The following is a 26,318-nucleotide window of genomic DNA, read 5'->3' on the forward strand; positions in this document are numbered from 1 at the left end:
GCCCTGGGGGTTGACATCAGCCTGGTTCAGTAGGAGACTCAGACCCCGGCTGGTGCCTCTCCTCCTGTCTCAGGCACTCACGCCTCTCCAACCACCTCCCAACCCTTGCAGCCGCAGGGAGTAAAGCTGTGCATGTTTCAGCAGGGCTGTTTAATTCTCGGCCACCCACTCGGTCCTGACACCCACTCTTGCCATGGCTCCCGCCCAGCCTGGCACTCAGACCTGGTGCTTGGCCTGGAATTTCTCATCAAATGAGCCCTGACCCCGGAGGCTCACGGTACAAGGCTCCTCTCCCAGCATCCCATGAATGGTCACGGTGGCTTCGTGCTCCCCATTGTACCTGTCAAGAGGCAACGAGAAGGGGGCTTGGCCAGGCTCAGCACCTCCCTGTGGCCGTGAGGGAGACAGGCCCAATGGGGACCACCCTCGACACACCACAACCGCCCCACGGCTCACGGAAGGGGCCGCCGCCCCCACACCGGCCCGTGGCTGTACCTGGCAGTGAAGAGCATCTGCAGCGTGGCCATGGATGGGGGTCCGCAGGGGTGGCGGGCCGCGATGCTGCCATGGCCAGGGGAGACCCCAAAGGCGAGCCTCTTGCTGTGTCGCCCTTGCTGATCTGCACTGGCCAGAAGCGGGGCCCGCGGCAGCTCAGGGTTGAGTCCGGAGCCCCCTGCTACCTGATCCCACCAGCTGGGGCAGAGGGTGGTCCCAGGCTGCTGGATCCCAACCCAGGCTGAGGCAGCTCAGGGTCTGTCCTCCAACCTGGTCAGCCTGGAGTGTGGACCCCGAGAGGCGCGGGGCTGGTACGTACCCAGAACCGCCGTCCAGTAGCTCCGACAGCTGCTGTGGTTCATTAGGAAGATGTCTCGGCTCCGCGGCTGGCCCACGAAGCACGTCCCAAAGTCCACGCTGCTAGTGGAGAGCTGCAGCAGTGGAACGGTGACCGACGCCAGCAGGGGCACGAACTAGGGGTGCAGGCCAGGGACACGGTCAGCTCGCTCCTGCTAACCTGGCCCCGGGACCCCATACCGTCCAAACCCCAGGCTGCCCCACCTGCTGGGATTGGTTCCCGAAATCCAGGACCAGGTTGTCGCTCACATCCAGCCATTTCTCACCATCCGCGGCCTGCAGCATTTGGACCCCGGGGTGCCGGCGGTCAGCGGGAAGGCTCTGCTGCTCCAGTAGCTTCAGCGAGGTTGTGAAGGCCAGTGTCACCTATGGGCACAACCCCTCAACACAGGAAGCATCACCCCCTCCCCGCCAATGGCTGTCTACGGCCACCCTCACCGGCCCTGGCCCTTCTCAGCAGGAGGAGCTCTGCCCTTCTGGCCCCCCACACCCATGCCTACCAGCATGTTCTGCCCCGGGGCCAGGAGCAGCTCGCCCGGTGGCAGGGGGTCTGTGCCGCTGGCTGGGACTTGGGCCCCAGGGGGGTCAGTCGCCCAGACGGAGAAGGGGGCAACCAGGAGGAGGCGGAAGCAGAGTGGGGAATCACTGCTGTTGGAGAGCTTCAGGCGGCGGAGGGTCACCGCTTCGGTCAGGATCTGCAGGGCCCCGAGGGGAAGCAGGTCATCCCTGACTCCAGACCCACCCTGAGACACTCAGGACACTGGAGGGAGAACTGACTGAAGTCTGGGGTTGGGGGAGAGGGGTGGCAAACCATGCCATCAGGGAATGAGCCCTATGGGTCCCCTCCCAACATTCACCCAGGCTGAGACTACGAAGGCACCTCCGTGTTTCTGATTCACGTTCTGTGGACTGAACTGCACCTGCCCCTAGGGGCCCGTGGCCTCAACTCTATCCGGGAAATAGATAACCCTGAGGCTTGTGCAGGGTCTCGTATGGGGTGGGTGGTTCCGAGGTGCTTCTCGGGATCAATCAATCAATCAATCGTATTTATTGAGCACTTACTGTGTGCAGAGCACTGTACTAAGTGCTTGGGAAGTACAAGTTGGCAACATATAGAGACAGTCCCTACCCAACAGTGGGCTCACAGTCTAAAAGGGGGAGACGGCGAACAAAACCAAACATACTAACAAAGTAAAATAAATAGAATAGATATGTACAAACATATATACATATATACAGGTTCTGTGGGGAAGGGAAGGAGGTAAGGTGAGGGGGATGGAGAGGGGGAGGGGAAGGAAGGGGCTCAGTATGGGAAGGCCTCCTGGAGGAGGTGAGCTCTCAGTAGGGCCTTGAAGGGAGGAAGAGAGATAGCTTGGCGGATGGGCAGAGGGAGGGCATTCCAGGCCAGGGGGATGACGTGGGCCGGGGGTCAATGGCGGGACAGGCGAGAACGAGGTACGGTGAGGAGATTAGCGGCAGAGGGTGCGGGGTGGGCTGTAGAAGGAGAGAAGGGAGGTGAGGTAGGAGGGGGCAAGGTGATGGAGAGCCTTGAAGCCCAGGGTGAGGAGTTTCTGCCTGATGTGCAGATTGATTGGTAGCCACTGGAGATTTTTGAGGAGGGGAGTAACATGCCCAGAGCGTTTCTGGACAAAGACAATCCGGGCAGCAGCATGAAGTATGGATTGAAGTAGGGAGAGACACGGGATGGGAGGGAGGCTCCAGGGAGAGCTTTGGAGGCTCACTCGGGAGAGCAGGGAGTCCGGGATCAGCTCGCTGGCGGTACAGCGGAACTGCAGGCCCCCATTGCTGTCTCCGTCCACTTTCAACCTGAGTGAGAGAGCAGAGCAGACCCGTCTGGCTGGTCCGCCCAGCCCGAGCCAAACCCCGCAAGGGCCCACCAAAGAGCTGCCACTCACAGAGCAGGTTTGACAAAGGCTTGCAAGTCAATCCTCAGGGGACCCACGGCAAAATCTTGCAGGCGTTTCACTTTCCCGGGGACTTCCTGGTCAACCTGACAGCAAGAACAGGGCATAGGCAGAGATGGAGAGAGGGGAGAGTCAAGGCTGTTAATGTAGTCCATGCTGGGTCACTGGGGGAGAGTCAGGAGTGTTGGACGGTCTGTGCTGGATCACCGGGGGAGGGGTGTTGGGTGGCCTGTACAGGGTCACTGGGAAGAGTCAACAGTGCTAGTCCATTCCTAAGTATGAGAGTGGGTGTCTGGGAAGGCATCCAGAACACGGTGTCATGAGCTGGACAGGCCAAGGGGGCTGACCCAAGAAGAATCACTGAAAGTCTGATTGTCTTGGGCCAAAAAACCCCAGCCTGGCGAGGAATGAATGGGCCTCATCCTTTACTGTGGGCCAGGGGACATTGGGGTCAGCCCCTCGGGGATGGGCGTGCCAGGGAGACCACTTGTTCCCCCTTGGGATTAGGAAAAGCATTGGCAGGGCTGGCAGCGGCTGTTTGCAGCCTGGGACCAAGCCCTGGCCTCTTGAGGGAGCTCTCGGCCCAGACCCCAGGATGGCCTCAGCCTGGAGTGGAGGTTGTGAGAGAAGCTCTCCCTGGGGTGTGCCAAAGAATCCCTCCATCCCAGGCCAGGGGTATGGCAAGGCCTACCTTACGGTCCAGGCTCAGGTAGCCTAGAGCAAACCCTGGACAGGGCACTCTGCACAGGACCTCGGGTGGGAGCAGGGGGGTGAAGGACAGGTGGATCGTGGCACTGCCCCTGGCAGGAATCGTCTGGACCCCAAAAGAAACCCGTCAGAGAGTGAGGCTGGGGGGGCAGGTCCCCTGCCCCACTGGGAGCCTGAAGGGAGGAAGGGAAGCTGAGGAGTGGGACTCTCCCCCTGGGGAGTTGGGCATAGGTGGGCAGGTGGGCATGTCCAGAACAGGCCTACCCTACTTGGACTGTCGGGCTGGATAGGAACCATGCAGCCAACCCTGGTTTGGTCAATATCTGCTCCCACTCCCTCTTTCATTGGCACAACTGGGGAACCATGGCTCCCTCCCCGGCTGGGGCCCAGAAGTCTAAAGGAATGTGAGCCAGGGAGGCCAGCATTGGCCCTGTCTGGGGACGTGGCACGCAGGGCCGGGCAGCCGCAGTCCCCAGCCTCTCACCATTTGCCGAGGAGTGACGTTGTAGGGGTAGGCTGAGGGGATGCCCTCCCGGGGTTGCAGCACGAGGGATAGAAGCTTCTGGGCCGGCTCAGGCCTCGGGGGGCCTGCAGCATCACTCCCTTCTGCTGTGCTTGGAGGCTGGCATCATAGAGACCGTGCTGAGCTGAGCAGTCGCAGCCCGAAGCCCCCCAGCCTGCCAAGCCTCCAGTCTTCCACCCGCTCCCTGGGGCTCTGGGGTTGGGATGAGACCAGGACCCACTTGGGCCCACTGGCCACTGCCCACTGGCTCAGACCTTCATGGAGTGTGGACAAACTGCAGGAGCCTGGGAGTGACAAGAAGCTGGGGTAAAGCCTGTGGTTCGGGTCTGGAAGGTCACTGCGCTCGTCACCATGCCTGCTGGGCTGCCTGGAGGGAAGCCGGTGGGTGGGACTCACCGGTCCAGGCGGGATGGATCCCGGGATGGTTGTTGGGTGGCCCCGGTCACCGGGGCCCCAGGCCTCAGGGCATCCATCGCTAGGTAGGACCTCGCTGCCGTCATGGTGGTGCAGGGGGAAGGGCGTCCCGGCAAAAAGCAGCAGGTCCAGGAGTTTGGCCTTGTCTTCCTCGGGGCTGTAGGTCTCCCAGTCCATGCGGATCTCTGCGGGAGTGGGCAAAGTAGCCATGGGGCCAGGACCAGAGCTGGGACCGGATCTTTTCCAAATGTTGTGAAGTCGGAAGTTTCAGGAGGGCCATATAGCATGCCATTCAGCATGAATCGGCATGGAGCAGTTAATTCCTCTGTCCTATCCTGCGGGAGAAGACGGGGCAGGGCCCATTCTTCTCAATACTCTGGCGGGGGAGGGCAGTGGGAGGGGTGGGCAAGACGTAGCCATGTGAGCCCTGAGGTGCCAGTCTTACCGCAGGGACTGGAGTTATTCAGCCGCACAGCACGGGAGACTTTGTTCCCCCCGGACACTTGGGTCCCAAATCTGAAAAGGGAAATCACCCCCTCAGTTCCCTCCTGGTCATGGTCACCCAGTCCTGGAGTCCTGGGGATGGGTTTGGGGGTGGTGAAGGGGGGAAGGGTGGGGAAAGCATCTTTCGTCTGGCTCCTGGGGCTATATAAGGTGGCCCGGGGTGCTGACAAGGCTTGGGCTGTAGCTCAGGAGGTGTGGTAGTGAGTGGAGGGGCCAGAGACTCCCATGGAACAAGGGAATAATGCCAGAAGGTGGGAACTGGCTCGGGAACGCACATTTGTGTAGCCGTTCCAGGGTGTGTGACCCCGAAGTGTGAACTTTCTAAGACCACTGCACTCAAGGCCTAGTGGAAAGGAGCAGTGTGGCCTAGTGGACAGAGCAACGGGCCTGGGACTCAGAAGACCTGGGGTCTAATCCTGGCTCTGCCACGTCTGCTATGTGACATTGGGCAAGTCACTTGACTTCTTTGTACCTCAGTTATCTCATCTGTAAAATGGGGATTAAGACCATGAGTCCCATGTGGGTTATAGCCTGTGTCCAAATTGATTATCTTGTATCAACCCCCAGCACATAGCACAGTGTTCTGCACATAGTAAGCAGTCAATGAATACCATTGATTGATCGACTGACTAATTGATTTGGGGCCAGCTGGCCAGCCACTGTAGATGAGACTGACAAGGGACTTTTTGGGGTCCAGGCCTTCTCAGACACTCTCAGGTGTGGTTGAAGACCCAGGATGAGAGAGGGTGGAAGTGAACCCAGACAACTGTAGGAGAACAATGACTACAACTCCACAGTTAGAACCCTGGGACATCAGAACCATTATCTCTACAAACTGGGAAGTCTTAGTGGACACTGGGCCTCTGGCTCAGATTGACAAGCCTAAGGGGCAATCTCGCTGCTGGGAAGCCGCTGGGCCCAGGCGGGAGAGGTTGGGAGCCAAAGCTGATTCCCGAGCAATCAAGGCCCTCTCCCCTGCCTACTCCCGTCTGTGCCCAGCTGCTGCCCAGCATCCTACCTGATGATGGTCGGAACCCTGGCCTGTTCTCCATGCTGCGGCCCGGCCATCTGCAGCGAGATCGGGCAGCCCACCACACCCATCCTCACAGGGACCACTGTGGCTGGCAGGTCTCCCACCTGTAACCCAAAGTGGCTTTGCATAGCTGGACCCGCCAGGAGGGGACTGTCCCTGTCCCTTCTTATTTATTTGTATTAATGTCTGTCTCTCCCTCCATACTGTAAGCTTGATTTGGGCAGGGAATGTATCTGTTATATTGTTACATTGTACTCTCCCAAAAGCTTGGTACAGTGCTCAGCACAAAGTAACCGCTCAATAAATACAACTGACTGATTCCCCTCCCCATTGCTGATAGTGTCAGTATTTAGTGAATGTTGGCACTACATGTGTGCACACACGCACACACACAAACATGCACACGGAATAGGTTAGTGGAGCAAGCCCATTAAAGTGGGTGGGGAGGAGAGGAAAATGCCGGGGTCTAGGCGCACCCTACAAACCAGGATGTCGCTATAGGCTCCCCACATGTTGCTGTAGGCTGTGATGTCCACGCAGAGCTGCTCGAAGGGACCCAGAGTCCCCTGTGCTGGCTGCACCCAGAAAGCTGCACCTTTCCCCTGAGACAGAACTGCTTCCTCGAAGGCTGGTGGGTCGGACCAGAATGAAGAGACCCCAGCTCCCGGTGGCCACCCGCCGGGATCCGTTCCCTGAGAATGCTGGGCCGAGGGAGGGCCTCGGCTCCCAGGCTGCCCAGCCGACACCCCCAGACTGGCCATTCAGGCCCCCACCCCCATCCCTTGGCCAAGCCCAGTCCCCTACCCTGCTTCTCCTTCCTGGCCAGGGCCTCCGCCAGCCGCGAGGTCATCAGGGCCGGTAGTCTGCATCTTAGTAACATGGAGAGAGCCCAAGCTCGGATCCCACCCCCAGCACATCTAGTGCCCTATCCCCTCCACCCAAGGCCTGGAGGACTGCAAGATGGGTCTTGAGCCCCTTGACCCCCTTGGGCCACTCACTTAGGCGAGGGTGGGACCGAGGCCAGGGGGGCCCCCCCGAAGTACTCCAGCACCAGGGTGAACGGAGCTGCGATGGCCGAGTCATTCGTCAAAAGCAACTGGCGCTTCATCGGGCTCCCGAGCACCACATCGGACCCAAAATCCAGCTGGAGGGGGGGTGGGCTCCCAGGTAGCTGCTCGCTGCTGCAGGGTATACGCTGAGCCTGTTCCCAGCCCTGCCACCACCCCGTCCTGGCACCGCCCACCACCAGCCAGCTCTGCCCTCACTGCTCTGTGCCCACTGGATGTTTGGGTGGGAAAGACCTCTCCCATGGTAGACTCTCCCTTCCGAGGCTCAAGTGTGGTCCTCATTCGCTGGCCATCACCAACGAGCGGGGTGAGTCTCGGGTTGTGTGGAGCCTCCACAGGGGGATTCCCTCTCCAAGCCAGGGACACCCTCGTCCTCCCCATCTCTCCCCCGATCCCCAAGCTGCCACTCACCCACTCTGTGCAGGGTCCCCAGGCACTGACAGCCTCACGTGCAGCCCTTGTGCTCTCCCCGAAATGGACAGGATGAGGGGTTCCCCCATCCCTGACACATGGCAGGGCAGACCCAGTTGACACAGCTCCTCCTGGCAGGGGCACGGAGTTAAGGTTGCCCAGCTCAGGGCCGGCTGGAGCTAGAGGGATAGGGCTCAGTGGGGCGGGGTCTCACCAAGGTGTGGGCTGTCAACTCCACCTGCAGCTCCTTCTCTTCCCTGGGGCCCAGAAGGCCCTTGGTGGGGTGCACCATGGCACAGCACAGGGAGGCCTGGCTCCCAAGTAGCTGGAACGAGATAGAAAGGAGAGCTGGCATCCCTTTGGGGATCCCCCACCCCCACCCTGCCGCAGGCTTATCCCCCGCCCCCCCCCACCCCACCCACCCGCAGCTCACCTGCCCCCACTGGAATCTGGCCGGCAGGAGACTGTGGTTGGCGAGCTGGACAGTGGCCTGGGCGGGCACGCCGAAATAAAGGTCCCGGAACACTAGGGAGCTGGACAGCAGGCTCACGATGGGGTGCTGGACCTCGGCAGACACGAGGATGTGGCTGCAGGGGAGAAGGGAGCAGAGGGTGGTGGTTTGGGGGCAGCACCATGGGGAATGACTGGAAGGAGAGAAGAAGGATGGGCAAAGGAGGGGAGGGACATCGTACAGTTTGGCTAAGATGGTACAGAGTCCCACCCAGCGGGGAACAAGTATGACCCAAATGAATTCCTGGGCAGCTGAGGACTGGGCAGTGGGGTCAGTGAGGGAATGTGGAGGTGGGAGCGGGGACAGGGAAGGGTGCAGTGAGTGAGCACAGGCTTTCCACTATTTTCGTGATGAATGTGCATGTCTGTTGTACCCTTTCTTCCTGACCTATTGGCCAGGAGCAGGCCAGGGTAGGGGGCTTCCAGGAGGGAGCTTGTGGTGGCCGGAGGGGCCTGACAGGGGGTGAGACCATTCTCACTTAATGCAGGTGGAGGTGAGACTTTCCCAAAACTTTTCCAGCTGTGGTTCTTCGTGGGTCTTTACAACCATAGCAGCAGCACAGGGAAGGCAGGAAGGTGTGGAGGGACATGGTGAGACTCAGATGGGGGAGACGCAGGCAGGGTGGGGAAACACCCGCTGGGAGGAAGGGAGGGAGATGCAGGCTCGCAAATTTTCTCTCTCCATTGGGCAGCGGAGGACACTGATGACCAGAGAGGGTGACTTGCCCTGTGTCACCCGGCAGGTCAGAGGCAGGGCAGGGACCAGGACTCCTAGTCTCTGGCCTCCCAGTCCCGCACTATGTCTCCCGCACTATGCCCACAGCCCATGTAGAGACCCAGGGCCTCTAGCCATGGAGAACTGGCCTAGCTCACCGCATGAGCTGTCCCGTAAGGGCTCGGCTGTGGCTTTTGACCCTTGACCGGACCCGGGCTAGGCTAGCACTCCTCAGGCTCCAGACCCCTGTTCCTGGATCTTGGGGGGGCTCCAAGAGAAAGAGCCCAGAGGAAAGTTGATTGCGTCCCACCCCGTCCCCGCGCGTGTGCTGGTCGGCCTCACCTCGGGTTTCCACCCTCCACGCTCAGAACCAGAACGGTGTGCAGGCGCTGGCAGCGGGAAGCCGTGAACAGGACAGACACACGACACTCCCCCAGAGGGCCGATCTCACCACCAGGAGGCTCGACGTTGAACGGGGACTCCTGAGGCAGAGGAGTGGGAGGGGTCCCTGGTTGGGGGCCATGGCTTGGGGGTTCAGCGCCCAGATCAGCTCGGCAACTCACTACGCAGGATTCAGCATCCACTTGGGTGACCGAACCGGCCGGCTGGCCCCTCGGGTGGCCCCGACGGACGCACCTCCTCGCCCCGGTCCTGCAGGCACTGCTGGCTCTCTTGAAGCTGCCACAAGGCGGGCAGTGGGCTGCGGTTTTCGATCCACAGAGTGCTGACTGTCACGTCGCCTGCCCTAAGCAGACCCAGATTGAGGGCCGCTACGTTGACCGTGAGAGCAGGACCCTGGTCAGATGCAAGAGTCAAATCAATCCATTGGTCGATGACATTTACCGAGCGACTACTGCGTGCAGAGTCCTTGGGAGAATATAGTTGAGTTGGTTAGAGAGGATCCCTTCCCTCAAGGGGATTTTTCAATCCACCGAGGGAGGAAGGCAGACCTGAATGATTTATAGGCAGAGGGAGGGGGAGGGAGACCCCAGCTGGTACAGGGGGCCCCAGGGCCCGAGGCTGCCTGGATGGACTGGCTGAGTCAGAAATGGCACGTCCAGTTGGATCCACATCTGGTCCTAGGTGACCGGGTGCTGGGGGTTAGTCCTCCTGGATAAGGTGGAGTTTCAGAAGGCTTCAAGGAAGGAGAATTGGGTGGTCTGGCAATTTGTGGAAGAGGACATTGCCAGATGGAAGTTGGGAGCGAGTTACAGGGCCAGAGTGAGGTGCTGAGAGAGCTGGTGGCTAGTTAGTCACTCAATCCACTATTATTATATAATTATAATTATAGTTGTGGTATTTGTAAAGTGATTACTATGTGCTCGTCATTGTACCAAGCACTGGGGTAGATACAAGCAAATAGGGTTGGACATAGTCCCTTTCCACATGGGGCTCACAGTCTCAATTTCCATTTTTCAGATGAAGTAACTGAGGCCCAGAGAAATGAAGTGACTGCTCAAGGTCACACAGCAGACAAGTAGCAGCGCTGGAATTAGAACCTATGATTCTCTGACCCCCAGGCCCATGCTCTCTGCACTATGGCATGTAGTTAATCAATAGTACTTATTGAGGCCAGCGGTCAGAAGGTTACTGTTAAATTGTACTCTCCCAAGCACTTAGTACAGTGCTCTTCACACAGTAAGCACTCGATAAATACTACTGAATGAATTAATTAATTCATTCATTCAATCGTATTTATTGAGCGCTTACTGTGTGCAAAGCACTGTACTAAGTGCTTGGGAAGTACAAGTTTGCAACACATAGAGACGGTCCCTACCCAACAGCGGGTTCACAGTCTAGAAAGAAGGAATCGGTGAGACCTCCAGCTGCCCTGCCGGGATGTTCAGTTCTGGGTCTACCAAGTCATACAACAGGGAGGGGCGGCAGTGTGCCCAGCGGGGCCCGGTGGGCCAGGGAAGGGCGCTCCCCCAGGGTCCCGCTCCGGTCACCTGGAAGGTGGCTTGGATGTGCAGGACCGCTGGCTGCGGCGAATGCTCAATAGTGCAGCGCAGGCTGACGCTGATGACGCCTGGGTTCTTGCCGGTCAAGTGCAACTCCAGGTCGCAGCGGCCATTGGCTTCTGGAGGGAAGGCCACCGTCAGGAGGGCGGGCGCGGGGACTCTGGGGGCGGGGATCACCTGGCTCGGGGGGATCCAGTGGGCAGGGAGGAGGGTGTGGTACCTAGGGTGCCGGTGCATGGTGTCACCTCGATGATGTGGTCGACGGTGACACTCTCCCAGGAGAAGCTGATGGCAGATTGGCTGGTGTTCCATATCTACAAGATTGACAGATGGACGGATTCAGTTCAGCTTCAATTCAATAGTATTTATTAAGTACTTACTGTGTGCAGAGCACTGTACTAAGCACTTGGGAAAGTACAATACAACAATAAAGAGTGACAATCCCTGCCCACAACGAACTCACAGTCTAGAGAAGGGGAGACAGACATCAATACAACCAGACATCAATACAAATAAATAAAATTACAAATATATGCATTAGTGCTGCGGAGCTGTGGGGAGGGAAGAGCAAAGGGAGCAAGTTAGGGCGACACAGAAGGGAGTGGGAAAAGAAGGAAAGTGGGGCTTGGTCTGGGAAGGCCTCTTGGAGGAGATGGGCCTTCAGGAATTGTCTGGCGGATTTGAGGAGGGAGGGTATTCTAGGAGCGGGGTGGCGGGGAGAAGCGGCCCCACCTAATAATAATAATGATGGCATTTGTTAAATGTTTACTATATGCCAAGCACTGTTCTAAGTGCTGGGGTAGGTGCAAGGTAATCAGGTTGTCCCACGAGGGGCTCACATTCTTAATACCCATTTTACAGATAAGGGAACTGAGGCCCAGAGAAGTGAAGTGACTTGCCCAAAGTCACACAGCTGATAAGTGGCAGAGCTGGGATTATAATCCACAACCTCTGACTCCCAAGCCCGGACTCTTTCCACTAAGCCACGCGACCTGAAAGATCCTCCGGATACTGGTGCCGGTGAAGCTGGCCCCGGGGATAAGGATGGCACTCGGCTCCAGGACCACCTCTGGCGGCTCCGCTGACCCCTTTGCCTCGATCTCCAGGGCGATGGCCATGCTGTCCTCTGGGCTGTGGGGAACCAGGGAGCAGCTGAGCGGCACAGCTCCGTGCCGTGGGCCCAGATCTACGAGGAGTCCCACGCCCCATTTTCCTTCCAATGACGTGGTCCAGCTTGGGGCCGTGCGCCTCGTCCACTTCCTCCAAACCTCTCCAGGCCAAACTCGCCTCAGCCCAGCTCCCCCGGTGGTGGTCGTGGAGGCCCGCCCCACCCCTCGCAGCTGTGGGTGCAATGAGGGAGAAAAAGCTGCAGGGCTGCATGGGGACTCGATTGCCACCGCATCAGGGGAAGGATGAGGCAGGGACAGGGACACAGTGCTCATGGTGGATGGAGCGCGGGACTGAGTGCTTGGGAACAGGACGTGTTACAGACACGGCCCTTGCCCGCCTTATAATCTAACAGGGACACCCAGCGTCCCACATCACCGAGAAAGCAGTAAGCACCAGAGTTAAAGAACGTCAATACTGGGGATAAAAAGCGAGAAAGCCTTCCATAATCGACGAGTCAATCCAAGAGGTGGTGGCCATCACCAAAATGGACCAGCTGATGGCACAGGGAGGCTAGCCAGGGCTGTCCCAAGGTGGTCCTGGTCGATGATGGCAGCATAAACACCCCGTGAGCCACGGACACTGAATGGTGTCTCCCCTGGGGTCCTGCGTGGCCAGGACGGACCGGACCGGGCAGGTTGAGCGTAGGTGGGTGTGTTAACAGCTTGTTTGCTCCACACGGAGACTGGAGAGGGGCCAATTTGGTCGAAAGATTGGATTTCAACCCCTCCCCCCACCTCACCCTGCCCCTGTGCTGTACCGACCCGTGGGTCCCCTTACCCGGGGGGCCTGACGGCGTCCTCCAGCACCATCTGCAGCACACTGTGGTATTCTTGGGGCTGACAAAGCGGGAGCCGGGAACAAGAGCCCGTGAGTGTTGAGAGAGGAGCCCTGAGCCTTGCTTCTGCTCTTTCTTTAAATAGATATTTGTTAAGCGCTTACTATGTGCCCCGCACTGCTCTAAGCTCTAGGGTAGATACAAAGTCATCAGGTTAGACACAGTCCATATCCCACCTGGGGCTCACAATCTTAATCCCCATTTTCGAGCTGAGCTAACTGAGGCCTAGAGAAGTGAACTGACTTGTCCAAGGCCACACAGCAGACCAGTAGCTGGGCCGGGATTTGAATCCAGGTCCTTCTGATTCCTAGGCCCCTGCTCTATCCACTAGGCCATGTTGCTTCTCAAGCAGCTCCCCAGGCACCCACCGGGAGCCCCCCATGGTCGGGAGCTGGAACAGCTTAGACCCACATGATCCCTGAGGGCGGGTACCTCTGGGGGCTTGAAGGTGAGCAGGAACTGGGCAACCTGGTGGGGCTCCAGGACTCCCTGGCCCGGGGTGACGGCGAAAGCCGACCCTGGATCTGGGTGGACTTCGGCTGGAGGCAGGGCAGTTCCAGGGGTGTGCGGCCGAAGGTTGGGCTTCGTTGTTCGCCAGTGGAAAGGCAGCTGCACGTGCCTGTGGGAAGCCGAGCTGATGGGGGCAAGCTTCCTTTCCCCCTGCCTCACCCACTGAGGCAGGTGAGGCCTCCTTCCTTTCCACGCAGGACCCCAGCGCTGGGGAGTGAGGAAACCGGAGGGGCAGGAAGCGGGACAGATGGCGCCCCATGACTTTGGGGATTTCTCCGAATTGGCCAGCCTGAGGGCAGGAGTGGAGCTGCTCTGGACTCAATGGGATTGATCCCACAAAGGCTCTGCGCTTTCCTGGGCCTCTGCCATCCCGTCCCCCAAATCTTGCCCCGGGAGGGCCCCTCAAGTCTCCCCCGGGGGCTAGGTAGGTCAGCGGGGGCTGCAGGACACTTACGAGCAGTTTCTGATCAGCACCTGCTTTTCGGCCATCACTTGTGGGTTCTGGGGTCCGAAGCGGACAAAGTACTGGGCTGCCGGGTCCCTGGCCTCCCCGGGCAGTGGCCGGCTCTCCTCGCCAGACACGTGCACCAGCTCCACCGCGGCCAATTCCCCCGACCCTGGCAACGACATGGCAGCAGGGGCGGGGGACTCCTTCAGTCGCTGGGTGCGAGGTTACGGCCCCGGCAGCTGAAATCTTCCGTTTACCAGTCCATCCATCAGTGGTATGCACTGAGCTCCTACTGCATCAGAACCCTGTGCTGGGCGCTTGGGAGAGCATCAGTGACTTGCTGTCAGTGTGTGGGACCATTAGCCCAAGCACTAACACCTGGCCACGACCAGGCCTGGAGCTACCACCTCGGACACCAGACTCTCCCCCAGCTTTCCTGCCCTCTTCCTCCTCCTCCAGGGAGCCTTCGAGGAGTAATGTTAGATTGGCCAGCGCCACCCTAGGTCGGGCCCCAACCCGGCTGCTCCATCAGCTCAAGAGCCTCGACTTTCCCTCCCGTTCCCCGCTCCTCTTACAATGCATCACCTCTACTGCCCAGCTGCTAAATAATCAATCAATCAATCAGTTGTCCTGTAGCTGCCTGCAGGAGAGGAAGGCCTAACCCTAGGGCTACTTTGGGAGGGGTGAGGAGCAGGAGGGGAAAGGCAGAATAATAATAATAATAAAAATAGTATTTGTTAAGCGCTTACTTTGTGCAAAGTACTGTTCTAAGTGCTGGGGAGGTTACAAGGTGAAGGGAACTAGGTAGGAGATGGGGTGAGGGTAATGGGGAGGAAGGGTGGGCACCTAGTGCAGGAGCCCAGTACAGCACCCTGGGTGCGGGAGGCACCTAGCACAGTGCCCTGCCCTGCCTCGTTGACACCGAAAGTTTCTGAAACTAGCAGAAAAATCCCTCTGGCGAAACCTGGGGCCTGGGGTCCCCCAACCAGGCCAACCCACCTGTAATGGTGACATCACAGATCTGGCAATTGTCGCACACAATGATGAACGTTTGTGCCCACGACCCCAGTTCAGTTGGGAAAAACAGGACCTGATTCCGAGACGGAGAACAATGACGGGCCGGGGCCACCCACCTGCCTTTCCCCCACCCCCGCCCACCCCCTCCCTCCCCCCAGGAACCCCCTCCTCCCACTGGCCCCGCCCATCTCATCCGCTCCCCAGGAACCCCAGCGTCTCCCCCTGCCCCCTCTCTAACCCCAAGAAGCCCGGCTGACCTCGATGGCCACCGAGTCCTCGGGCCCAAGCTCGAACAGGGCCGGCAGGATGGCGAATGGGGCTTCTTCCACGAAGGCCCGTTGGGCCACAGCCTGGAAGGAGGAAGGGAAGGATGGAGGGAGAGAGGGAGGAAGCAGACGGCCCTGGGGACTTCAGGACTCAGGAGTCCAGGCTTCTGTCTCGAGGACGATGGTCAGGAAGCCCCCACTCCGGAGAGGGCCGAAGCAGGCCTGATGGGGCCCCCACCCGGCCATGCCCGCCCCTCACCTTGAAAGTCGGGGGAGGCCAGTCTTTTTGGCGTATGACGCAGAACCGTCCTCGGCTGAGGCCATAGTTAGTGCACGGGAAGCTCAGCAGCTTGACGCCGCCCAGGAGACAGCCTCCGCAGTCCAGCCGCCGAGGCCCTGTGACCACCAGCCACCCACAGACAGAGCGGAAGGGGCCAGGGGAGAAGGGGAGAGACCGGGGGAGAAAACGGGGGAGTGGGTGAAATGGGGTAGGCTCGGTGAAGATGGTGAGGGAGCAGGTAAGATGGGGCCTCCAAAGTGGAATAGCCCTGGTGCTCCTAATGCCGCTATCCTCCCCAGACCATCGCCCCCCCCCCCCCCCAAGCTCCTCTGTCCCTCTCCTTCCCAGGACCACCCATGTCTCCCTTCATGGGCAACGGTTTCCCCGTTACTCACACGTTAGCATAGGAGGGGGCCTCTTGGCTTGGAGAGGGACCAGGAGGGAATGCTCAGCTTGGGTCTCCACCAGCAGGAAATCTTCATAGTCAGCCAGCGAGTCGGGAGCGAAGCGGATGGGGAATTGACAGCTCATCCCAGGGGCCACTAGGCCCCCTTCCCCGGGAAATTGCCCTGCAAAGACAAACAGGTGAGGAGGGCTGGGGTAGCCACAGAGAATGGAGTGGGGGACAGCACCCGGCTGGGAGGCACGGAGGACCAGAGGGGCGGGAAGCCAGAGCACGACCACCACCTCACAGACCAGGACATAGTCAGTCGTCAGCTAATAGTATTTATTGGGCGCTATATGCAGATCGCTTTACTAAGCGCTTGGGAGAGTACAATATAACAGGAACAGAGGAACTTGGGGAACAGCAATTCCTGGGTGCTCTGGCTTTGTAGACTCCAACCCTGCCCACTTCTGGCCTGCACTGTCGGTTCGGGCCGCCCCGTGCCCCTGCCCAGCCCCTGACCGTCCCCCCGTGCCCTATCTAGGCCCTGCTGTGGCCAGGTCTGCCTTGGACGTGGATCAGGGGAGGCCTGGGTCTCGGAGCCGCCAGCCCAGCCCTCCCAAGGGGCTTCGGGGCCCGTTTCCGTGGAGCCAGGCTCACCCAGGCCCAGAGAGAAGAAGCGTGTGCTGGGTGGGATGAGGCGCAGGTGGCGGCTGGAGGCCGTTGTGTTCTGCATCTCCACAATCGTCTTTGCCAGCCGAAGGAGTGGGGAGGAAAGCAGAGTTGGAGCCAGCTCCCAAAGGCACAACCTGAGGTCGCCCACTGGCCCGGCCCGGAGCTCTTTAACTAGCACGGGACCCCTACCCACCTGAAACACACAGGGGACCACCCAGTACGGAGCTTCACACCCAGCAGGGACCCAGTACCTCGGGTACCCAGCACCACAGCCCCCCATAGCAGTGCTCTGCCCACAGCAGGCGCTCAGCACAGCGTTCCACACCCAGAAAGCACCCAGCACAGCACCTCGTGTCCAACAGGCGATCAGCACTGCGCTCCTCAGCCAGCGGGCAACCAGTACAACAGCCTACAAGCCTCCAGAGGGCGCTCAATAATAATAATAATAATTTATTTATTTTACTTGTACATACCTATTCAATTTATTTTATTTTGTTAGTATGTTTGGTTTTGTTCTGTCTCCCCCTTTTAGACTGTGAGCCCACTGTTGGGTAAGGACTGTCTCTATATGTTGCCAATTTGTACTTCCCAAGCGCTTAGTACAGTGCTCTGCACATAGTAAGCGCTCAATAAATACGACTGATTGATTAATAATAATAACAATAGTATTTAAGCGCTTAATATGTGTGAAGCACTGTTCTAAGCACTGGGGAGGATACAAGGTGATCAGGTTGTCCCACGTGGGGTTCACAGTCTTAATCTCCATTTTACAGATGAGGTAACTCAGGCTCAGAGAAGTGAAGTGACTTGCCCAAGGTCACAAAGCAGACATGTGGCGGAGCTGGGATTAGAACCCACAACTCCTGACTCCCAAGCCCGTATTCTTTCCACTGAGCCATGCTGCTTCTCTTATAGAGGATGATAACGAGGATGATAACAACAGACAACTCGATTGCACTTGTATTCACCATAATAATAATAATAGCATTTATTAAGCACTTACTATGTGCAAAGCATTGTTCTAAGCACTGGGGAGGTTACAAGGTGACCAGGATGTCCCACAGGGGGCTCACAGTCTTAATCCCCATTTTACAGATGTGGTAACTGAGGCACAGAGAAGTTAAGTGACTTGCCCAAAGTCACACAGCAGACAAGTGGCGGAGTCGGGATTTGAACCCATGACCTCTGACTCCAAAGCCCGGGCTCCTTCCACTGAGTCACGCTGCTTCTCTAGTGCTTAGTCCAGTGCCTGGCACATAGTAAGCGCTTAGCAAATGCCACAATTATTATTATTATTTTTATTACTAGGGAAACCCTGATCCCTGGGACTTTCGATCATCTGAGCACTCTCATTCAATCGTATTTCTTGAGTACTTTGTTTGTGCAGAGCACTGTATTAAATGCTTGCGAAGTACACTACTCCTCCTTCTCCCCTTCCCTCCTCTCCTCTCCTCCAGCATTTCTGTAGTCTGCGGGGGCCAGCGCTGCCAGACCGCATCCGGGCCGGTGTATGTGGCGGCAGTGGAGGGAAGGGGCCTGTCTGGGTCGATCAAAGACACTGGCTGGACCAGTATGAGGCTGGACCAAGATGAGCCCGGCCCGGTGCCCTTACCTCGTAGACCTGTCCAGCCTGGAATTCAGTGAAAACCACCGCCGGCGGGTTAGGCAGGAACACGGGCGCAGCGGGCTCAGTGCTGGGTGCGAGGAGACGAGAGTGGGCCTGTTGGTTTTCGTGGCTACAGGAAGGGGACCACGTTCCCTTCCAGCTCGGACGGAAGAGGTTGTTTTCCCGAGAGGAGGGGTCTGCAGGCGTACGGGGAGCTGAGGGTCCCCGGCCCATACGGGAACTCTAAGGGCCCTGGGGTAGGTGGTGATGGGGTTCATGGCCTCTGGGCCGAACTGTGATCTTAGCGCTGTCCTGGACGAAGCTGCACCATCAACTGGGGTGGGACTGGGTTGTGCGGTGGGTGGAAGGAGGAAGAGGAAAGAGGGGGTGGGGAAGGGGAGAAGCTGGACGCGGGTCATGGGGTGTGGGCCCTGCCAAGGGCTCTGCCGGCTCCCCCCAAAGAGGGGCAGAAGGAGAGTCCTGGGGGACTGGAACTCTCCCCCTGATTCGTTTGGGGGGCTGTTTGGGGGGGCTCCTAAGGGGTGGGGCCCTGGAATGGATGTCCCTTTGGCCAACAGTGCACTGGGCCAGACCTTGGCCACAGGGAGGAGAGCTCGAGGGGGGAGACCCAAAGGCCCAGAGGGAAAAGCGCAGCGACCCATCCATCCACCCCCTGTAGTCCCCAATAGCGCAGCTCAAGGCGAAGGCACTCATGGCTGGACCCACCTGCCGGCCGGGGCCACTGCCCCCTGCCCCCGGCCCCGGCTCTGTCTCCGGCCCCGACTGGCCCGCAGGGAGGGCACAAGCAGTGACGCGCCCCCGGGGACTGTATTGGGTGGCAAGAGTTTGGGGTTTCGCAGGAAGTTGTGCCGCATCTCCAGCCTGGCCAAGAGGTTCCGCTCCCGCACGCGCTCCGCTGGCGGCAGGTGATCCATCCATGCTGGGTTCCGGGCTGTACTCCAGGCTGGACACCGGACTGGGCTCTGGGCCGCCCGCTGCTGCTTCGGGACAAACAGCTGCCACCGCTCAATGCCCATCTGGGTAGTGGCCGGCAGCTGTGCTGGACTGGCCTAAGGTCCAGACGGACACAAGCCAGACACACACGTCGACGCATTCACACACTCGGGGACCAGAGTGATGGCGGAGAGGGGTGGATGCAGGAAGATCTCCCCACCACCGTGGGGAATGGCGAGGAGGGCACCCCAGACTGCAATCTCTCGACCCTAGGTCCTGCCTCCCTGTGCCACTGTGGTACTGGCTCAGCTGCTCCAGGTAGGGCAGCGTGCCCGCCCTTCCCCACGCTGATACTGCTCTCTCCCATTCACCACCCCCACAACCTCACGGGACTTCCTGCACATATGATGCTTCTGTGGACTGCCCCTGACCTCGAGCTTCACCCCCACTTCCTTGCTACCCCATTTTGGCCGGCCCCTACCCAAGGCACCGCCTGCGGTCCATTCATTCATTCATTCAATTGTATTTATTGAGCGCTTACTGTGTGCAGAGCACTGTACTAAGCGCTTGGGAAGTACAAGTTGGCAACATATAGAGACGGTCCCTACCGAACAGTGGGCTCACAGTCAGCCTCTAGCCTTGCGTGTTTGGCCCCGCCGGACCTGGGTGGTTGGCTTGGCACGGGTCTTGGCTTTAGGGGTCAAAGGCTGCATCACGCTGGCCAAATACTTGCCCACCTGAGCCACTGGACGCTTCTGGCCATGAAGAAGTCGAGCCAAGCGCCTAGGCGGCTGTGCCATATGCTGCTCAAAACTACAGGTGGATCTGATGTGGTCAGGATCGAATCCATCTGCAGCCCAAAGCAGAAGTGGATGGTTACGGTCTCAAGAGGGCGGCCCAGCCTCAACCTTTGACCCTGGAGGAGCGGGCGCTTTCTGGACTTGAGTGCATCACTAGTTGCTAGGCACGTTTCCCCATTCAGGCCACAGGCTGCTGCTCACTGTTCCCTCGGCCTCCCAGGCCCAAGTCCCCAGTATCGCCTGTCCCATCAGCACTGGAGCAGGGGACGGGCTGGAGGGGCAAACTGGGAGAATGTGGAGAGCGGAGGGGGCGTGGCATCAAGGTCCAGTTGGGAGCTGAGGCAGCAGCCACTTTTAACAGGGAACGATGGGATGGTGGAGGATGGAGGAGGATGAGGACAAGGACAAGGAAGAAGAGGAGGAGAGGAAGGAGGAAGAGGAAGAAGAAGAGCTAGGAAATTTTTTGGGAAAGTTACCTTTTGGGGCACCAGAAAAGTGGGCCTTTTGAAGCTGGAGATAGTCCTCAGGGCAAAGCAGGTGGTGCTTCCTCAAGAGTTTACTGTCCTCCACCCACCTGAAGGGGACTGAGCCTGCGGGCAGAGGGGGAGGACTGCAGATTTCTGGAGGTGGATTTTCCCTTGCAGACAGCCTCCCCAGGACCCACTTCCTTTGCTGATATCTGTCTGGTTCAAGAGGGAATCACCAGGCCCCCTGCGCTACCCCCATCAGCTCGGGGGGCAGCAAGGGGGCAGAGGAGAGGTTGCTGTTCCAAGCAACTTGATGGCACCATGGAGTTGCAGTGGGCTCTGTAGGTGGCTGGTACTCCAAGGGTACTGGTGCCAGGGCACAACCCAGAGAATTGGGATCTGAGGGTCTTCAACCTCGAGTCCGAAGTTGGTCAAGTCTGATTGTCCTTTTCCCTCTCTATTCACAGCCCTCAAATAATAACACCCCTCCCCCAACCCAGGGTCAGTGCCCCTCCCCCCGCCCACACACATAAACCATTGGCCTGTCCAGCCCTGACAGGCGCACCAGGACCGTGGGAGCAACCGGATATTAATTAATATCTCTCCTGGAGACCCACCACCAGGATTAGAGATTGACCATCCAACCCCCTGACTCACCCCGCCAAGATCCAGCATAGATCAAGCCCCGATTCTCCATCCCTGACTGTTCCCCAGTGACCCAGCATGGACCAACCAACACCCCCAACGCTCCGCTCTCCATCCCCGTCTCCACCAGTAACCCAGAAATGACCATCCCAAACACCTGACTCTGCCCTCTCTATCCCTGACTTCCCCAATGACCCAACATGGATCATCCAACAACCCTGACTCTCCCCTCTCCATCACTGACTCTCTCCCAGTGACTCAGGGTGGACCATCCAACACTCCTCCCTCTCCTCAATCTCTTGTTGAGTGACCTCACAATGACCCAGGATGGATGCTGGGCCATGGATCTCCCCAAAGCCCTCTGCATCTGCTATTATGTCTGCCCCCCCAGCTGGCCGTCAGGAAACTCTGGCATGGAGCTAGCCTAGGAGGTTATCGGTAGGCCCAGATGGGCCGTACCTGAAGGCAGCCTGATGCCGCTGAACAGCTCCCCGGTGTCTGTGTTCACCCTGCTTAGGACCCTCTCTTCCTCGGTCGCAGTCCGGGCTCGGGCCTCCACGATGACCCTTTCCACCATGTCGGCCTCTACCAGGCGCCGGCAGTGATCCCGGTGGAGCTGGGGAGGGTGAGGGAGAGGAGCCCCGGCATCAGATCAGAGCCTGTGCTCACCTGCCCAGGGAGAACAGAGCAGCAAAACACAGCCCTACTGGATGGGAGACACCCCAGCGGTTCCGCTCCCCACCTCTCCCGGGCCGCGTTCTGCCAGGGCAGGGTCTTCCGGGATTTCCTGGTACTGCCGGCCATGGGGCAGGTGTATGTGTTTGTGTGTGGGGAGGGGGTGGAGACAATGAAATTTTCATTCATTCATTCAGTTGTATTTATTGAGCACTTACTGTGTGCTGAGCACTGTACTAAGCCCTTGGGAGAGTACAATAGAAAAATAACAATAATTTTAGTCGATTTCATTAATGACTGTGCCCAAACACATGCCCCATGGTGACTGATGACATCGAACTCACCTGAGGGCCAAAGCGTTTAGAATTCGGTTACAATAATCACTGTGGTATTTGTTATGTGCTTACTATGTACCAAGTACTGTAGTAACTGCTGGGGAAGACACAATATAACCAGGTTAGACACTACAGACCTTGTCCCATATGAGCCTCACTAATTAGAAGGGAGAACAGATATTTAATCCCTGTTTCACAGTCAAAGAAACTGAGGCACAGAAACGTTAAGTGAACTGCCCTCACTCACACATCAGGCAAGTGACAGAGCGGAGACTAAAACCCAAATCCCCAGGCTCTTGCTCTAGGCCACACTGCCCTTTTTATGGTATTTGTTCAGCATTTACTGTGTGCCGGGCACTGTATTAAGCACTGGGGTAGGTACAATATAATCAGGTTGGACACAGTCCCTGTCTCACATAGGGCTAACCCCAGAGGATGAGGGTCACTCGACCTTGGCCCCTCTGCGGTCTAGCTGGCACTAACCCAAGCTCCTGTCCCGTTTTCCTTCTTCCTCCTACCTGCAATTTATTTTAGTGTCTGTCTCCCTTGGCTTCACTGTAAATCAATCACTGGCATTTACTGAGTGCCTCTGTTTGCAGAAGACTACACTAAGCGTTTGGGAGAGTACTTTACAATAGAGTTGGTAGACAGGTTCCCTGTCCACAAAGAGCTTACAGTCTGGAGGGGGAGACAGATATTAAAACAAATTACAGATATGTACATAAGTGCTGTGGGGCTGAGGATGGGGTGAACATCAACTGAACATATGACACAGAAGGGAGAGGGAGTAGGGGAAAAGAGGTCTTAATCAGGGAAAGCTTCCTGGAGGAGATGTGATTTTAATAAGGCCCAATAAGGTGGGGAGAGTGGTGGTCTATCACGTAAGTTCCAGGCTAGAGCGAGGACACAGACAAGCTCCTTGAAGTAAGGGATTATGTCCACTAACTCTAGTGTACATCCCCAAGGTTCAGTACAGTGCTCTGCAAACAGTAGGTGCTCAGTATATACAGTTGACTGACTGGTTATCGAATCGTGTGTGATGTTGGGCAGGGTTGGAAGTATTGAGGCTGAAAAGTGCTAGCAATGAAAAGTAATTCCAGGAACTATAGCCTGTTTGTGGTGGTGGGTGAAGGAGTCTCATCACCTCTCAAGAGTCATTTAAGGTTCATCCAGTCAATACCATCAAGGGAAATGTGTGGATGGTCCTTGCTAGTCACTGCTGGGCACTGGGTGGCCCTCAGTGACTGCCTTGAGGCTGGCGCAGAACTGTGAATTAAAACCCTGGAGTGGCCCACAAAAAAGACCTTTGAGCCAAGCAGGTAGTAATAATAACGATGATGGTATTTGTTAAGTGCTTACTATGTGTCAAGCACTGTTCTAAGCACTGGGGGACATACAAGGTAATCAGGTTGGATACAGTCCCTGTCCCACATGCAGCCCACAGTCTTAATCCCCACTTTACAGATGAGGTAACTGAGACACAGAGAAGTGACTTGCCCAGGGTCATACAGCAGACAAGTGGCACAGCTGGGATTAGAACCCAGGTCCTTCGGATTCCCAGGCCTGTACTCTATCCACTAGGCCACGCTGCACCTGATCAACCAACAGTGGGTAGGGAGGGCTTGTTTAGGGAGGAGGGATTTTATCAGAACTGGAGGAAAAGCATTGGGAGAATGGAATAAGGAAAGGACCCTGGAGCCAAACCAGAAACCAACGTGAGGTGCTCGTGGGAACAGAAAGGGCCTCTGAGGGTCCTGGTGGCCCCATTACCTGCTGCAATTCGTCCACGAACTTCTCGTGAAAGGGGTCGTCTCCCCCTCGGGACTGTATCAGGGTGGCCCCCAGTTCCGGGCCTATGATAGCCACCGTATACAGGTCCTGGAAGACGCTGGTCAGCAGGTGGGCAATGTCCTGGGGGCAACATTATGGGAGGAATTAGTGCCCGGGGAAGGGAAGGAGGAGGCAAGAGGGCCGAGGGGCCGGGGGAAAGGCGGGGAGGGCCGGGGCGGCGGCCTACGCTTTCCGGGAAACGGCTTGGGCCGGTCAGGTCCAGGAGGAGTTGGATGCCCGGCAGGAGGCCCGTGCTTAGAAGAGGGTGCCGGGGTGGGGTTCCCGGAGAGACGGAGGCCCCCGGGGCAGGAGGTCCTGGGGAAACCGGGGTCCCGGGGGCGAGGCGGACACCTGGGTCCGCGCGGAGGTGGGACGCAGGCGGAGCATGGCCGACTCGGCGGGGCTGCGGACGCCTCCCACCCGAGCGCACAACATTTCCTTCCCGGAAAAGCTCGGCGTCCGAGGCCTCTCGCGCCCCGATCCGGGAGGGGCCTCGGAGAAAGAACCGGGAGGAGAGGGGACGGCCATTTCCGTTTACTAACGGTCTCCCTGGCAACGCCCGCTTCCGGATCTCATTTCCTGCGTGGCCCCTTCCCCCCTCCTCTCCCTCCTCCTGGTGTCTCCTCTGCCCTCCCATGCCTCCCTCTCTTCTCTTCCCCACACCTTTCCCTGCTTCTTTTCTTATCCCTCCTCCCTTTTTCCCCTATTCCTCCCTCCCCCTTCCTTCCTTTGCCCTACAATAATAATCACAATAATCACAACTGTGGTATTTGTAAAGCAATTACTGTGTGCCAGACACTGTATTAAGAACTGGAGTAGATACAAGGTAATTGGATTGGACATAGTCTCTGCCCTCCTATGCCTCCCTCTCTTCTCTTCCCCACACCTTTCCCTGCTCCTTTTCTTATTCCTCCTCCCTTTTTCCCCTATTCCTCCCTCCCCCTTCCTTCCTTTGCCCTACAATAATAATCATAATAATCACAACTGTGGTATTTGTTAAGCAATTACTGTGTGCCAGACACTTTATTAAGAACTGGGGTAGATACAAGGTAATTGGATTGGACATAGTCTCTGTCCCACATTGGGCTCACAGTCTTAATCTCCATTTTACAGATGAGTAACTGAAGCACAGAAAAAGTGAGCCCAAGGTCACACAGCAGACAAGTGGCAGAGCTAGGATTAGAACTCAGGTCCTTCTGATTCCCAGGCTTGTGCTCTACCCATGAAGCCACACTGTTTCCCTATCACTCCGCCCCATTTTAGTAATAATTACTACTCTGGTATTTGTTTATAATTTACTATATGCTGAGCACTGGTCTAAGTGCTGGGGTAGATACAAGTTAATCAGATTGGACACAGTCCTTGTCCCCCATGGGGCTCACAGTCTAAGTAGGAGGGAGTAGATTTTAGTCCCCATTTACAGATGAGGTAACTGAGGCACAGAGAAGTGAAGTCATTTGCCCAAGGTCATGCAGGAGGCATGTGGCAGAGGCAGGATTAGAACCCAGGTCCTCTGACTTCCGGGCCCATGTTCTAAAGTCCCACACTCTTTCCACTAGGCCACACTGCTTCTCCCCTTCACCTCCTTCTCTTCCCCAATCCCTTCCCTCCTCTACCCTCTTTCCTGTCTTCTCCCATCTCCCTCTTCCTCCACTAGCCTTTCTCTCCCCCACTCCCCCAATCCCTTGTCCTTCTCTTTTTAATGTATTTGTTAAGCACTTACTATGTGCCAGGCATTGTACTAAGCACTGAGGTAGATTCAAATTAATCAGGTTGGACACAGTCCATGTCCCACATGGGGCTCACAGTCTTAATCCCCATTTTACAGATGAGGGAACTGAGAGACAGAGAAGTCAAGTGATTTGCCCCAGGTCACACAGTAGACAAGTGGTAGAGCCAGGATTAGAGCCAGGTCCTCTGACTCCCAAGCCTATGCTCTATCCACTGAGCCATGCTGCTTCTCCCACTCCATCCACTCTCTCCTCCGCTCTTCTTCCTCTCCCCCATCCCCTCTCTCCGTCTCCCCTTCTTTTTCCTCTTTCCTTGACCCACTCCTTTCCCTTTGGGTCTGGTTCCTCTCTCCCCATACTGAACCACTTTTAGTCAGGTCAGGCTCTGAGCCCCAGGGTACTTTGGATCTGGACTTCATTGAACCCCCACTTCTTGGCTCTCTTCCCCTCCTCATGGCCCTGAATCCCAATCCATTCCACAGCCATCCAAATTCCAGTTTCCTGGGAATTACCAAGAAAACAGCCCCTGCACATGCAGTTTTGGGGAACTGAGGTGGGAGTGTCCTATGTGCAGAACTCGCCCTGCGGTATCTAGGGACCGTCCCATGGGCTGGAGATAAGAGTTAGGGAAACCGTGGTTATTCTCAGTCCTGGCGCCTTGAGCAATCAGGGTTTGATAAGGCGCTGTGATTGTTAAGGCTACACATTGGCCCCAAATGGACAACAGTTCCCCCAGCAGAAGCACAGAGTGAAATCAGCCGAACGAACTGATTATCCTTGGTCTCCCCTTTCATTCATTCATTCATTCATTCAATCGTATTCATTGAGCTCTTACTGTGTGCAGAGCACTGTACTAAGCGCTTGGGAAGTACAAGTTGGCAACATATAGAGACGGTCCCTACCCAACAGTGGGCTCACAGTCTAGAAGGGGGAGACAGACAACAAAACAAAACATATTAACAAAATAAAATAAATAGAATAAATATGTACAAGTAAAATAAATAAATAAATAGAGTAATAAATACGCACAAGCATATATACATATATATAGAGGTCCCGTGCGTGGA

The 26,318-nt window shown here is 57.2% G+C and overlaps 1 protein-coding gene across 7 annotated transcripts; it reads right to left on the reverse strand.

The window, feature by feature from the left end:
* Positions 1-135: 135 nt before the first annotated feature.
* On the reverse strand, positions 136-23,993 carry DLEC1 (DLEC1 cilia and flagella associated protein). Of its 7 annotated transcripts, none has more exons than XM_038755512.1 (38): positions 23,873-23,993; positions 23,462-23,602; positions 21,141-21,297; positions 20,046-20,159; positions 19,507-19,619; positions 18,542-18,813; positions 17,822-17,903; positions 16,195-16,282; positions 15,545-15,718; positions 15,129-15,265; positions 14,861-14,953; positions 14,586-14,676; positions 13,593-13,755; positions 13,061-13,247; positions 12,571-12,629; positions 11,616-11,754; positions 10,844-10,937; positions 10,612-10,742; positions 9,299-9,457; positions 9,005-9,144; positions 7,871-8,024; positions 7,652-7,762; positions 7,438-7,568; positions 6,958-7,140; positions 6,764-6,828; positions 6,436-6,587; positions 5,945-6,063; positions 4,868-4,938; positions 4,405-4,607; positions 3,970-4,107; positions 3,469-3,591; positions 2,769-2,863; positions 2,595-2,679; positions 1,353-1,547; positions 1,057-1,218; positions 815-968; positions 496-619; positions 136-340 (listed from the first exon to the last, which is right to left on the reverse strand). In XM_038755512.1, exons 1-38 carry the CDS (start codon positions 23,954-23,956, stop codon positions 217-219), a joined length of 5,007 nt encoding a protein of 1,668 aa, XP_038611440.1. In that variant the 5' UTR covers positions 23,957-23,993; the 3' UTR covers positions 136-216. The 7 variants fall into 7 exon arrangements, with proteins under 7 accessions (XP_038611440.1, XP_038611438.1, XP_038611437.1 ...); XM_038755510.1 differs by having other exon boundaries at positions 10,612-10,739; positions 18,542-18,852; XM_038755509.1 differs by having other exon boundaries at positions 6,958-7,137; positions 18,542-18,852.
* Between the last annotated feature and the right edge of the window lie 2,325 nt (positions 23,994-26,318).

The sequence above is a fragment of the Tachyglossus aculeatus genome, chromosome 13 (assembly GCF_015852505.1).
Source record: "Tachyglossus aculeatus isolate mTacAcu1 chromosome 13, mTacAcu1.pri, whole genome shotgun sequence".
Taxonomy (NCBI): domain Eukaryota; kingdom Metazoa; phylum Chordata; class Mammalia; order Monotremata; family Tachyglossidae; genus Tachyglossus; species Tachyglossus aculeatus.

Bases quoted from the DNA above. Each gene is read 5' to 3' on its own strand.
- DLEC1 (XM_038755508.1), bottom strand. From the start codon at position 23,956: ATGTTGTGCGCTCGGGTGGGAGGCGTCCGCAGCCCCGCCGAGTCGGCC. The intron at 10,938-11,615 runs GTCGCGTGGCTT...TCAATCTTGTAG, and splicing joins GTATCCGGAGGATCTTTCAG to ATATGGAACACCAGCCAATC. The intron at 4,108-4,404 runs GTGAGTCCCACC...CTATGATGCCAG, and splicing joins GATCCATCCCGCCTGGACCG to CCTCCAAGCACAGCAGAAGG.